This window comes from Globicephala melas, chromosome 13 (genome assembly GCF_963455315.2).
Source record: "Globicephala melas chromosome 13, mGloMel1.2, whole genome shotgun sequence".
NCBI classification, from domain to species: Eukaryota; Metazoa; Chordata; class Mammalia; order Artiodactyla; family Delphinidae; genus Globicephala; species Globicephala melas.
Window position 1 is genome coordinate 6347700 of NC_083326.1, and position 15011 is coordinate 6362710.

General features: G+C 37.6%; 1 protein-coding gene across 1 annotated transcript in view; it reads right to left on the reverse strand.

Annotated features, from left to right (window-relative positions):
- The window catches only part of ACAA2 (acetyl-CoA acyltransferase 2), a 45474-nt gene that overhangs the window by 18076 nt on the left and 12387 nt on the right, over positions 1-15011 (reverse strand). Inside the window, exons 3-5 of the mRNA XM_030867910.2 lie at positions 14337-14465; positions 1930-2046; positions 302-449 (exon numbers count right to left, since the gene is read on the reverse strand). Of these exons, the coding sequence (XP_030723770.1) occupies positions 302-449; positions 1930-2046; positions 14337-14465 (394 nt within the window). The remainder of the gene's footprint in view (positions 1-301; positions 450-1929; positions 2047-14336; positions 14466-15011) is intronic.

Below are 15011 nucleotides of genomic sequence, written 5' to 3' on the forward strand. Positions count from 1 at the left end.
TTCCCGGATCGGGGCACGAACCCGTGTCCCCTGCATCGGCAGGCGGACTCTCAACCACTGCGCCACCAGGGAAGCCCCAAAGTACTTTAAGTAGTATTCACATACTTCAAAAGAGAAACACCCAGTTAATTTGCAATTATAGAATATTTAATCATTAAAAAAAAAGGAATAATGAAAAACTGTGGTTTTCTAAAGGTATACTTTTAAACTAATATTATTATATGACCTTTATAATCTAAAATGATAAAAATCTTTCCTAGTTTTCTTTCTGTAGATATTTATAATAAATAATTTCACCGACCAGCTTTCCACCTCTGCTGTGACTGCAGGGCATATTTGTCGCTGTCTTCTCTGCTTATTTTATGTTTTGCAGCAAGATTCTCTGCAGTAATTGCCATTGGGATTTGGATATGCTGATCTGTTAATCCTGTCCACAAAGAGTCTTCCAGCTATTAAAAGAAATTAATAAAATGATCCATAAAGCGTATCTTTTGAAAGTAATATGCTGTCATTTCTTTAAATTTAAATAATCAACAGTTCCAATAAAAATAGTAAAATTAGATTTTCTGATAAGCATTTAGTATTATGATTCATATTCGGTTCTGAGACATTTTTTTAAAACCATCCAACACCATAATAAAATGCACACACCCTCCTCTCTAAATGCAGGGCTCTAAAGAGAGCCAACAGTGCTAAACGTGCAGGGTGACACACACAGGAACTCACCCCACAATCAAAACTTAAACCCTTGTGGTTCCATTTTGTAAGACACTTCACAGAGTCCTCATGCAACACTTCCCTGCAGCCAACTTTGTAAAGCAGTTACAAGCCCCTTACAAAAGCATACGGCTCTGCTCTTTTTCCATCCCAAGCCTTCTGTGGTAGGAACAGCTGGTTCAATCAGCTGTTACTACAAGGTTGAAAAGAGCCTGGAATAGGCTCCTTGAGTAACAGTTGGTATTTGTTATCCAATTAGTTAAGTCTCTGATAAACGTACTCCACCTGTTTCTTCTAGACTGTCTTGTCACCTTTTGAGTCACTGACCTGTCTTCCCAAAGGTTTTCTTAAACATATTAGGTATCTCAAATATTACCTCATATTTTCTAAGTCTTACTCCTTTCAACTTTCAAAAAGGCAAGGTGAGAAACTGGGTGAACGGGATAAATCAATGATTACAACTGGGAAATCCTAAGAATATACAATGTCATCAGTCCTTTGATGTGGGAAGGACAGCATACTATCACTCTTTTTTAAAAAATATTTATTTATTTGGTTGCACCAGGTCTTAGTTGAGGCAGGTGGGCTCCTTAGCTGTGGCACGTGAACTCTTAGTTGCGGCATACGTGTGGGATCTAGTTCCCTGACCAGGGATCGAACCTGGGCCCCCTGCATTGGGGGCGTGGAGTCTTAATCACTGTCCCACGAGGGAAGTCCCTATCACTTTTTTTCAGTACTACTCAGGCAGTTCTCAAAGGGTCATTTTTTATCTGACTGATTTGGGACACTATAAACTATATTTGAGGAGAATGTTTTCTGTGATAAAGAAGAAATCTATTCAATGGAGATGGCTCCAGAAATAAAATTTCCATAAATCTTGGTAAAGATTTAATTATTTGGTTTACCAGTTATTCAGTAGAGAGATTAATTCAACCTTTGCCCATCTTTTTAATCCACTCCTTCCCTTCCTCTATCTTCCCGGGTGTTAATGCCACTGCCAAAGATGTGCCGAGATAAAGTCTAATTTTATGTGAGTTAAAATGTCAAAATTAACAACTACGAAATAGTTTACAAATTTCAAATCATTCATATTTTGCCAATCCCCTATTAACAAAATTGGTTTAAAAATTTTTCTCTACCCCAAAATGCTGTTATTGAAATTATAGTACAATAGCATAAGAAATAATCTTTAAAAATTTTAATGGTTCCAACCTTGAGATCTGATCCAAACGTAGTTCCAAAACGAATATTTCTGACATAGAAGGGAGCCTGGCTCATGCTTTCAGTTCCTCCACACAAGACAATTTCAGAGTCTTTAACACAAATTTCCTATTTAAAAACAAATGAATGACAACAATGAAACCTTTTATTGTGATAGAAGTATGACTTAAAAGTATGTATTAAGCAGTAAACCAATAGTAAAGCTAATAAGCAACATACCCTCGCTTAACAGTAAAACTTCCCCATTACAGTGTCTCAAAGGGAAATATTTGTAAAGTAATTGCAAAGCAAATGCTAAAATATCCATTCCCAAGATACAAGGAGAAAAAAAAAACGAACAGACTTCGATCATTTGTGCAGAAGTAACAAATCCTACCTACATTTTGACAAGGAATGGTAATTCTTAACTCAATACAAATATTGAAAATTAGCATAGATATTAACGTCTGATATAAATGTACAGATTGCCAGCAGATAATAAAGAATAAATCCTTTAAAAAGGCAAAAGTAAAATTTACCCTATTAATGGATGAATCTGAAGGAGACCACAGATTTATAAGAACTAGGTTAACCTAGAGGACTCATAAAGAGGAACCTGTTTCATTCTTCCAAATTTTTCTACTATTTGCATTTCTCAGAAAAACAGCAAAGAACAACCCTCCAGGAGAGAGACCTTCAAGATGGCAGAGGAGTAAGACGTGGAGATCACCTTCCTCCCCAGAAATACATCAAAAATACATCTACATGTGGAACAGCTCCTACAGAACACCTACAGAATGCTGGCAGAAGACCTCAGACTTTCCAAAAGGCAAGAAAATCCTGACGTACCTGGGTAGGGCAAAAGAAAAAAGAAAAAACAGAGCCAAAAGAATAAGGATGGGACCTGCACCACGGGGAGGGAGCTGTGAAGAAGGAAAAGTTTCCACACACTCTAGAAGCCCCTTTGCAGGCAGAGACTGCGGGTGGCGGAGTGGGGGAAGCTTTGGAGCCACGGAGGACAGTGCAGCAACAGAGGTACGGAGGGCAAAGAGGAGAGAGTCCCGCACAGAGGATCGGTGCCGATTGGCACTCACCAGCCTGAGAGGCTTGTCTGCTCACCCGCCGGAGCGGGCAGGGCTGGGAGCTGAGGCTCAGGCTTCGGTCGGAGCGCTGGGAGAGGACTGGGGTTGGCGGCGTGAACACAGCCTCAAGGGGCTAGTGCACCACGGCTAGCCTGGCGGGAGTCTGGGAAAAAGTCTGGAACTGCCTAAGACAGAAGATACCATTGTTTCAGGGTGTGCGAGCAGAGGGGATTCCTTCCCCATGTGCCCACAGAAGGCAGAGCACTGCCTAAGCGAGCTCCAGAGAAGGGCATGAGCCACGGCTATCAGCTCAGATCCCAGAGACGGACATGAACTGTGAACGCTGCTGCCGCTGCCACCAAGAATCCTGTGTGCAAGCACAAGTCACTACTCACACCCCCCCCCCCCCAGAAGCCTGTGCAGCACGCCACTGACAGGGTCCTGAGATCCAGGGACAACTTCCCCAGGAGAACATACAGCGTGCCTCAGGCTGTTACAATGTCATGCCAGACTCTGCTGCCATGGGCTCGCCTGGCATTCCAATTATGACTACCATACCCCTTCCTCTCCCCGGCCTGAGTGAGCAAGAGAGCCCTAATTAGCTGCTGCTTTAACCCCGCCCCCGTCTGGGCGGGGAACAGATGCCTGAGGGTGACCTACATGCAGAGGTGGGGCCAAAACCAAAGCTGAACCCCAGGAGCTGTGCGAACAAAGAAGAGAAAGGGAAATCTCTCCCAGCAGCCTCAGGAGCAGCAGATTAAATCTCCACAATCAACTTGATGAACCCTGCATCTGTGAAATACCTGAATAGACAACAAATGTTCCCAAAACTGAGGCAGTGGACTTTGGGAGCAACTGTAGACTTGGGGTTTACTTTCTGCAACTGATTTATTTCTGATTTTTATGTTTATCTTAGTTTAGCTTTTAGTGCTTGTTATCATTGGTGGATTTGTTTATTGGTTTGGTTGCTCTCTTCTTTTTTTTTTAATTTTTAAAAATTTTTATTTGTTTGTATATATATATATATATTTTTTTTTTTTCTTCCCTTTTTTTCCTTCCTTTTCTTCTGAGCCGTGTGGCTGGCAGGGACTCAGTGCTCTGGCCAGGTGTCAGGCCTGAGCCTCTGAGGTGGGAGAGCTGAGTCCAGGACATTGGACCACCAGAGACCTCCCAGTCCCACATGATATCAATCAGCGAGAGTTCTCCCAGAGATCTCCATCTCAACACTAAGACCCAGCTCCATCCAATGGTCAGCAAGCTCCAGTGCTGGATGCTCCATGCTAAACAACTAGCAAGACAGGAACACAACCTCACCCATTAGCAGAAAGGCTGCCTAAAGTCATACTAAGTTCACAGACACCCCAAAACACACCACCAGATGTGGCCCTGCCCACCAGAGAGACAAGATCCAGCCCCACCCACCAGAACACAGGCATCAGTCCCCTCCACCAGGAAGCCTACACAAGCCACTGAACCAACCTCACCCAATGGGGAGAGACACCAAAAACAATGGGAACTATGAACCTGCAGCCTGAAAAAAGGAGACCGCAAACACAGTAAGTTAAACAAAATGAGAAAACAGAGAAATATGCAGCAGACGAAGAAGCAAGGTAAAAACCCACCAGACCAAACAAATGAAGAGGAAATAGGCAGCCTACCTGAAAAAGAATTCAGAGTAATGATAGTAAAGATGATCCAAAATCTTGGAAATACAATGGAGAAAATACAAGATACATTTAACAAGGACGTAGAAGAACTAAAGAGCAAATGAAAAATGATGACCAACACAATAAATGAAATTTAAAATTCTCTAGAAGGAATCAATAGCAGAATAACTGAGGCAGAAGAATGGATAAGGGACCAGGAAGATAAAATGGTGGAAATAACTGCCTCAGGGCAGAATAAACAAAAAAGAATGAAAGGAATTGAGGACAGTCTCAGAGACCTCTGGGACAACATTAAAAGCACCAACATTTGAGTTATAGGGGTCCCAGAAGAAGAATAGAAAAATAAAGTGTCTGAGAAAATACTTGAAGAGATTATAGTTGAAAGCTTCCCTAACATGGGAAAGGAAATAGTCAATCAAGTAGAGGAAGCACAGAGAGTCCCATACAGGATAAATCCAAGGAGAAACATGCCAAGACACTATTCAATCAAGGTGTCAAAAATTAAATACAAAGAAAAAATATTAAAAGTAGCAAGGGAAAAGCAACAAATAACATAAAACAGAATTCCCATAAGGTTAACAGCTGATCTTTCAGCATAAACTCTGTAAACCAGAAGGGAGTGGCAGGACATACTTAAAGTGATGAAAGGGAAAAACCTACAATCAAGAGTACTCTACCCAGCAAGGATCTCATTCAGATTCGATGGAGAAATTAAAACCTTTACAGATAAGCAAAAGTTAAGAGAATTCAGCACCATCAAACCAGCTTTAAAACAAATGCTAAAGTAATTTCTCTAGGCAGGAAACATAAGAGAAGGAAAAGACCTACAAAACAAATCCAAAACAAGAAAGTGGTAATAGGAACATACATATCGATAATTACCTTAAATGTAAATGGATTAAAAGCTCCAACCAAAAGACAGAGACTGGCTGAATGGATACAAAAACAAGACCCGTATATATGTTGTCTACAAGAGACCCACTTCAGACCTAGGGACACACACAGACTGAAAGTGAGGGGATGGAAAAAGATACTCCATGCAAATGGAAGTCAGAAGAAAGCTGGAGTAGCAATACTCATACCAGACAAAATAGACTTTAAATTAAAGGCTATTACAAGAGAAAAAGAAGGACACTACATAATGATCAAGGGATCAATCCAAGAAGAAGATATAACAATTGTAAATATTTATGCACCCAACATTGGAGCATCTCAAGGCAAATGCTAACAACCATAAAATGGGAAATCAACAGTAACACAAAAATAGTAGGGGACTTTAACACCCCACTTTCACCAATCATCCAAAATGAAAATAAATAAGGAAACACAAGCTTTAAATGACACATTAGACCAGATGGACTTAATTGATACTTAGGACATTCCTTCCAAAATCAACAGAATACACTTTCTTCTCAAGTGCTCATGGAACATTCTCCAGGATAGATCATATCTTGGGTCACAAATTAATCCTCAGTAAATTTAAGAAAACTGAAATAGTCTCAAGTATCTTTTCCGACCACAATGCTATACTAGATACCAACTACAGGAAAAAAACTGTAAAAAATACAAACACATGGAGGCTAAACAATACACTACTAAATAACCAAGATATCACTGAAGAAATCAAAGGGGAAATCAAAAAATACCTAGAAACAAATGACAATGAAAACATGATGACCCAAAACCTATGGGATGCAGCAAAAGCAGTTCTAAGAGGGAAGTTTATAGCAATACAATCCTACCTCAAGAAACAAGGAGAGGGCTTCCCTGGTGGCGCAGTGATTGAGAGTCCACCTGCCGATGTAGGGGACACGGGTTCGTGGCCCGGTCCAGGAAGATCCCACATGCTACAGAGCGGCTGGGCCCATGAGCCATGGTCACTGGGCCTGCGCGTCCGGAGCCTGTGCTCCACAACGGCAGAGGCCACAACAGTGAGAGGCCTGCGTACCGCAAAAAAAAAAAAAAAGAAACAAGGAGAGTTTCAAATAAACAACCTAACCTTACACCTAAAGCAATTAGAGAAAGCAGAACAAAGAAGAACCCAAAGTTTTTTGTTCCTCAAACCAAAGAAGGAAAGAAATCATAAAGATCAGATCAGAAATTAATGAAAAAGACATGAAGGAAACAATAGCAAAGATCAATAAAACTAAAAGCTGGTTCTTTGATAAGATAAACAAAATTGATAAACCATTAGCCAGACTCATCAAGAAAAAATGGGAGAGGACTCAGATCAACAAAATTAGAAATGAAAAAGGAGAAGTAACAACTGACACTGCAGAAATACAAAAGATCATGAGAGACTGCTACAAGCAACTACTGTATGTCACTTAAATGGACAACCTGGAAGAAATGGACACATTCTTAGAAATGCACAACCTCCCGAAACTGAACCAGGAAGAAATAGAAAATATGAACAGACCAATCACAAGCACTGAAATTGAAACTGTGATTAAAAATCTTCCAACAAACAAAAGCCCAGGATCAGATGGCTTCACAGGCGAATTCTATCAAACATTTAGAGAAGGGCTTCCCTGGTGGCGCAGTGGTTGGGAGTCCGCCTGCCGATGCAGGGGACGCGGGTTCGTGCCCCGGTCCGGGAAGATCCCACATGCTGTGAAGGGGCTGGGCCCGTGAGCCGTGGCCGCTGGGCCTGCATGTCCGGAGCCTGTGCTCCACAACGGGAGAGGCCACAACAGTGAGAGGCCCGCGTACCGCAAAAAAAAAAAAAAAACATTTAGAGAAGAGCTAACCCCTATCCTTCTCAAACTCTTCCAAAATATAGCAGAGGGAGGAACACTCCCAAACTCATTCTATGAGGCCACCATCACCCTGATACCAAACCCAGATAAAGATATCACAAAGAGAGAAAACTACAGGCCAATATCACTGATGAACATAGATGCAAAAATCCTGAACAAAATACTAGCAAACAGAATCCAACAGCACATTAAAAGGATCATACACCATGATCAAGTAGGGTTTATCCCAGGAATGCAAGATTCTTCAATATATGCAAATCAATCAATGTGATACACCATATTAACAAACTGAAGGCAAAAACCATATGATCATCTCAATCGATGCAGAGAAAGCTTTTGACAAAATTCAACACTGATTTATGATAAAAACCATGCAGAAAGTAGGCAGAGGGAACTTTCCTCAACATAATAAAGGCCATATATGACAAACCCACAGCGAACATCGTCCTCAATGGTGAAAAACTGAAACCATTCCCACTAAGATCAGGAACAAGACAAGGTTGCCCACTCTCACCACTGTAATTCAACATAGTTTGGGAAGTTTTAGCCACAGCAATCAGAGAAGAAAAAGAAATAAAAGGAATCCAAATTGGAAAAGAAGAAGTAAAGCTGTCACTGTTTGCAGATGACATGATACTATATATAGAGAATCCTAAAGATGCTACCAGAAAACTACTAGAGCTAATCAATGAATTTGGTAAAGTGGCAGGATACAAAATTAATGCACAAAAATCTCTTGCATTCCTATACACTAATGATGAAAAATCTGAAAGTGAAATTAAGAAAACACTCCCATTTACCACTGCAACAAAAAGAATAAAATATCTAGGAATAAACCTACCTAAGGAGACAAAAGACCTGTATGCAGAAAATTATAAGACACTGATGAAAGAAATTAAAGATGATACAAATAGATGGAGAGATATACCATGTTCTTGGATTGGAAGAATCAACATTGTGAAAATGACTATACTACCCAAAGCAATCTACAGATTCAGTGCAATCCCTATCAAACTACCACTGGCATTTTTCACAGAACTGGAACACAAAATTTCAGAATTTGTATGGAAACACAAAAGACCCCGAATAGCCAAAGCACTCTTGAGAATGAAAAATGGAGCTGGAGGAATCAGGCTCCCTGACTTCAGACTATACTACAAAGCTATAGTAATCAAGACAGTACGGTACTGGCACAAAAACAGAAATATAGATCAATGGAACAGGATAGAAAGCCCAGAGATAAAGCCATACACATATGGTCACCTTATCTTTGATAAAGGAGACAAGAATATACAGTGGAGAAAAAACAGCCTCTTCAATAAGTGGTGCTGGGAAAACTGGACAGGTACATGTAAAAGTATGAAATTAGAACACTCCCTAACATCATACACAAAAATAAACTCAAAGTGGATTAAAGACCTAAATGTAAGGCCAGACACTATCAAACTCTTAGAGGAAAACATAGGCAGAACACTCTATGACATACATCACAGCAAGATCCTTTCTGACCCACCTCCTAGAGAAATGGAAATAAAAACAAAAATAAACAAATGGGACCTAATGACACTTCAAAGCTTTTGCACAGCAAAGGAAACCATAAACAAGACCAAAAGACAACCGTCACAATGGAAGAAAATATTTGCAAATGAAGCAACTGACAAAGGATTAATCTCCAAAATTTACAAGCAGCTCATGCAGCTCAATATCAAAAAAACAAACAACTCAATCCAAAAATGGGCTGAAGACCTAAATAGACATTTCTCCAAAGAAGATATACAGATTGTCAACAAACACATGAACGAATGCTCAACATCATTAATCATTAGGAAATGCAAATCAAAACTACAATGAGATATCATTTCACACTGGTCAGAATGGCCATCATCAAAAAATCTAGAAACAGTAAATGCTCGAGAGGGTGTGGAGAAAAGGGAACACTCTTGCACTGTTGGTGGGAATGTAAATGGATACAGCCACTATGGAGAACAGTATGGAGGTTCCTTAAAAAACTAAAAATAGAACTACCACACGACTCAGCAATCGCACTACTGGGAATATACCCTGAGAAAACCATAATTCAAAAAGAGTCATGTACCAAAATATTCATTGCAGCTCTATTTACAGTAGCCAGGACATGAAAGCAACCTAAGTGTCCATCAACAGATGAATGGATAAAGAAGATGTGGCACATATATACAATGGAATATTAGCCATAAAAAGAAATGAAATTGAGTTATTTGTAGTGAGGTGGATGGACCTAGAGTCTGTCATACAGAGTGAAGTCAGTAAGAGAAAAACAAATACCGTGTTCTAACACATATATATGGAATCTAAGAAAAAAAAAAAAAGGAAGGTCATGAAGAACCTAGGGGCAAGACAGGAATAAAGACACAGACCTACTAGAGAATGGACTTGAGGATATGGGGAGGGGGAAGGGTAAGCTGTGACAAAGTGAGAGAGTGGCATGGACATATATACACTACCAAACTTAAAATAGATAGCTAGTGGGAAGCAGCCCCATAGCACAGGGATATCAGCTCGGTGCTTTGTGACCATCTAGAGGGGTGGGAGGGAGGGAGACGCAAGGGGGAAGAGATATGGTAACATATGTATATGTATAACTGATTCACTTTGTTATGAAGCAGAAACTAACACACCATTGTAAAGCAATTATACTCCAATAAAGAGGTTTAAATAAATAAATAAATTACTATCTTGAATACACCCATTTTATAAAGCAAAATGGACTCCAACCGAAGAATGTGAATATAAAATATTTTGTCCCATTGTAGTAATGAAAATCACGTAAGGTCTCAAAATTTATAGCTGTGATAAAATATAGACAGTAGCAAAGGAAAACTCTGTCTGATCTGTAATAATGTCAACCTCATTTAAGGAGGGATATAGTTATCAATATATAAGCACCACTTTCATTCTCTATTATGCCAATCTCTTTTCTTATATACTTTTTCCCTCTCTTGTCTTACCAGTCCTGCAATCACATAGATGATAATTGGCCAAGCAATTCATCTTTGCTATAAGCTTGGTGAAAAAGCAAAACATATGAGCTAAGTACGCTAAAGAAAGGGTAAAATTGATAGCAACAAAAGCCTAAAAACATGATTTCCTTGGTGGAAAGTTGTTCAAAGTCAATTTCACACAAATTTTCTTTCCAACCACAAAGGATTCAAGAGTAATAATCATTATTAGTGTTGTTGTTTCCCAATATTTAGTAAGACAGTGTATAAAATCTAAGTGCCTTGAAGAAACCACCAGAAATTTAAGACTTAAGGGCTCAGGAACAATAGTATTAAAAGAAGTCAGAGCAATATTCTTCTTAGAGTCATACTTTAATATGAATATAACATTAATGATGAAACTGCATTTAGCCTAGTCCCTTAGAAAATTTAGTAATAACAATATTCCTGTGTTTTAAAGGGAAGAATTTAGTAGTGTTAGGCAGAGGAGTAAAATCTTACCTTGAGGTTACAGAAACATTTAATCATCTTGATTCTCTCCTACTCCGCTATAATATATATTACATTAATTAGATTTATATTCCTATCTATTTTTGAAAATGCGATTTTTAAGACATTTTCCACATTTTGTTATATCAAAACAAGCAGACCATTCATTTATATGGATTCAGAATAGGACAAGCCTAGTTATCATCCATAGCATTATGTTACTATATTTGACAATGATGGAAGCTTGTGTATGTAGTATGCCTATACCTGTAATAAAAGTAGATTAGATTAATTTGTTCCTAATTCAAATTTGATTCCATCTGAACAAAATTCCAAGTCATATGGCTCAGAACAAAGTCTATATTTGACTTCCACAATTTAAAAAGACATTGACAAAATGAAAAGTAGTTGAGGAAATCCCCAACTGTATATTTAGACCTAGTTCATTTTCATCAAGATCAAGATGTTATTTTCCAGACCGAGTTAAAGAATGAGTTTTCACCAGGGTCCAGCTAATATTTATTTTCTCTAAGGACTAAAAGAGAAAAAATTGGAACCTGATTCATGATGATTCAGATTAGAAAAAATAGAAAATGTTTTGAAATTTCAGTTATTAACTATCACAGTGAATATTATTGAGGCTGTGAATTTCCTTTGCATATGTTAAGATTGGCCTCCTTCTATCATCCGTGTGGGATAACATATACAGCTTTAGCTGCCAAAAGTTGTGCAGTGAAAATAGCTCCATTTAACATTGTGGTGTGATAATACACACTATAGTTGAGGATTCTGCATGGACCTTTGTTTTTTTGTTAATAAAGTAGATTCAAATTTTATTTTTAGTGTGAAATAATTAGAGAGATTTATGGAGTCATCTATCCTAGTCAGTTTGTTCTCTTTATTATATAATGGGTTAAAAAGAAAGTTTAATCTTTAAAAAAAATCCTCTAAGAATTCAAGATTTGCATGCAGCTCGTTGTGGTGATCTGTAGCTTTTGTGTACCCGGCTGTCTATGGTTATAATTTAAAAAAAAAAAAAAAAAAAAAAAGCAGTATACAGATGAACCTGAACCATAAATTATTTAACATATTGTAAAGTTTGTAAATGTATGTTTTAGGAATGTTCTGTATAAGTTCTCAAAGAAAATCAAAGGTGAACTCATATAACTAGTTTTTGTACATTTACACGAAAAATAGCACGTTACACTTTGCAGCTTATCAATCACTTGTCTGCAGTTACACTCAACATGCTCCTGGATATTTCATTGCACTGGTTGTACATGTAATTGCTGTTATTTTTACAACAGCCATGCAGCACCCCAGAGGCTAAATTCAGGAAATGAAATTGAAGCTTATTGAAATTTGAGGAATGACTGTCCAGTAATAAAAAGAAACAAGAAAATAAGTTGATTTTGCCCCGTATAAATGAACAAAATTGATTAGTAAATGAGCCAAGTTGTCCTTCAATTCTGTATCAAATGTCCAGTGAAATTTCTGATTACTAAAATCTATGCAATTAAAATATTATAAACCCCTTGTTACATGGGTACACTATCAAAATATTTACCTCAATGTTATTTCAACAATAAGCATAATTAACAATTTTATAGCTCTGAGGTTTTACGTAGACATTAAAAATGCCTATAACAAAAATTAAAAAAAAACAAGGACTTTTTCAGTACCAATAATTAACCAAGTTTTTGCAAGTTAAAGATAAATGTACAATTTTAAATTAAATGGCAAACTAATATGGCTACTGATTCTCTTCCTCAAAGCTTAACCTGAGAGAGGTTCTAGAAACAAGAGAGGTTTATGAATCTTGTAACCTAACAGAAAAACTCTGATAACACAGTTATAAAATGAGTGTAAGTGTGTTCCGATAAAACTTCATTTATGGACATTTGCATTTAAATTTCATATAATTTTCATGTGTCATAAAATACTATTCTTCACTTAATTTTTTAACTATTTAAAAATGTAAAAAATATTCTTAACTTGTAGGCTGTAGAAGAACAAGCAGCAGGCAAGATTTGCCAATGGGCTGTAGTTTGCTCATCCCTAAGCCAAAAGGAAAAAGACCGGGTCTAAGGAGTCTTCCAAAAGTCATCAGGAATGACTGAGGAAGAAAGAATTAGAAAAAAGTTGAGATATGAAGTAAAAAATTATGTAATCTAAGTACCCAATTATTTATTTAAATATATATCTAAAATTCACACAGTGACCTTCTCTAGAGGTAGGAATTTAGGGTACTTTTATTTTTTTTCTTCTCTATTTTTCTAAAATCCCCATAATGAACATGTTATGTTTTTATTATTAGAAAATAAATCACTTTAAATCTGGAGGGAAAAAAGAAAACCAAAAAATCCTCCAAGAGCCTGATGTTTAAAATGATTGCTAGGAAAATCAGGGTCACTACCTGATATATTGTTACAGAAATAAATTAACCTGAAAGTGATTTATTCATTACAAAGTTTTATCTTTTATTTTGTAATAACATGAAGACGTTGACAACTTAGATTTTACTATATCCCTTTTCCTTATGCTCAAGGGAACAAATGTATTTGCCCAACTATCCCTTGAAGAGATTATGCTAGTTTGTACTTCTACCAACAGTATCATTCAGTTCCTTTGTAATAAAATACATTTCTTATCATCCTCTAAATTCTCCAGCTCCCTTCCTCATCTTAGAGTCTTTATTCAATGTTTCAAACTACCTTGCCCGGCACTCTCACAGACCTGGGTTCAGATTCTTCCTCTATAACTTAGTAACCTTAATGCCTTTAATAATCAGTTTCCTTGCCTGTAAAATGGGAATAATAGTTCTTGCCTCATAGGACAATTGTGAAGATTAAATGAGATATTGAATGTAAATCTATGTGCACAGTGTCTGGCACATAGGAAGCACTCAATAAGAATGACAGTCATGACTAGCTTTTTAAAAATTGTGATAAAATACACATAACATAAAATTTACCATTCTAACCAATTTAAAATATACAGGTCATTAAGTACATTCACACTGTTATGCAACCAACCACCATCCATCTCCAGAAGTCTTTTTCAATTTCCAAACTGAAACCCCATACCCACTAAACACTAACTCCCCATTCTCTCTTCCCCACCAGCCCCAACAATCCCCATTCTACTTTCTGTCTCTATGAATCTGACCACTTGAGTGGTCACTCATATAAGTGGTCCACTCATATAAGTGGACTCATACAGTATTTGTCCTTTTGTGACTGGCTTATTCCATTTAGCATATGTTTTCAAGGTTCATTACTAGCTTTCAAGAAACTATTTTCTATGAATATTTTTCCAAGAAAAATTAAATATTGACCTCTCCTAATAAGTACTATAAAATTAAAGACCTACAGTGTTATATTGAAGTGAGGCATTTCCTCTAATAACTATTAATATTTTCAGAGAATTAAATGTTACCTATACCTGACATCCATTCACAATGGACTGGAAACCGGAGCCACAGAGCCTATTAACAGTGACAGCTGGGGTCTCTTTTGGGATTCCCACACGCAAACCAACATGTCTTGCCAAGTATATAGCATCTGAAGAAGTCTGGAACAGAGGGAAAGAAAAAGAATTTCCTCTATATATCTAGGAATTAAGAAGAAGGACACAATATAGTAAAATGTTTACAATTTTTCAAAAATTATAAATTATATGGCTCTAAGGTAGGACACAATGCATACAGGTACAGCATATTTTATATAATACGTGTTAATGATTTGAATAAAAACTGTAATTCGGCCAACTCGATTTTAAACAAAGTATGAGAAATCCTTATATTAAAATCTCAGTAGAACACAGAATTTCATAACAATTAGAACTGTTTAAAAATGGAATACGCTATCTCGAAGTAGTATGTTCTTTAACAGAGGAAGCATTAGAGGCTATGGTTCTCAACCTTGGCTGCACAGTGGAATAACCGAGGAAGCTTTATTAACATAGTGATGCTCAAGCTCCTAACCAAACCAATTAAACCAGAAAGGCTGGAGGTGGCCACAGGCATCAGTAGTTACTTTTAATAGCACCCAGGTGATTGTAATGTGTAACCAAGGCTGAGGCTGGCTGACCTAGGAAGGGGAAAGATGAACAATGGTC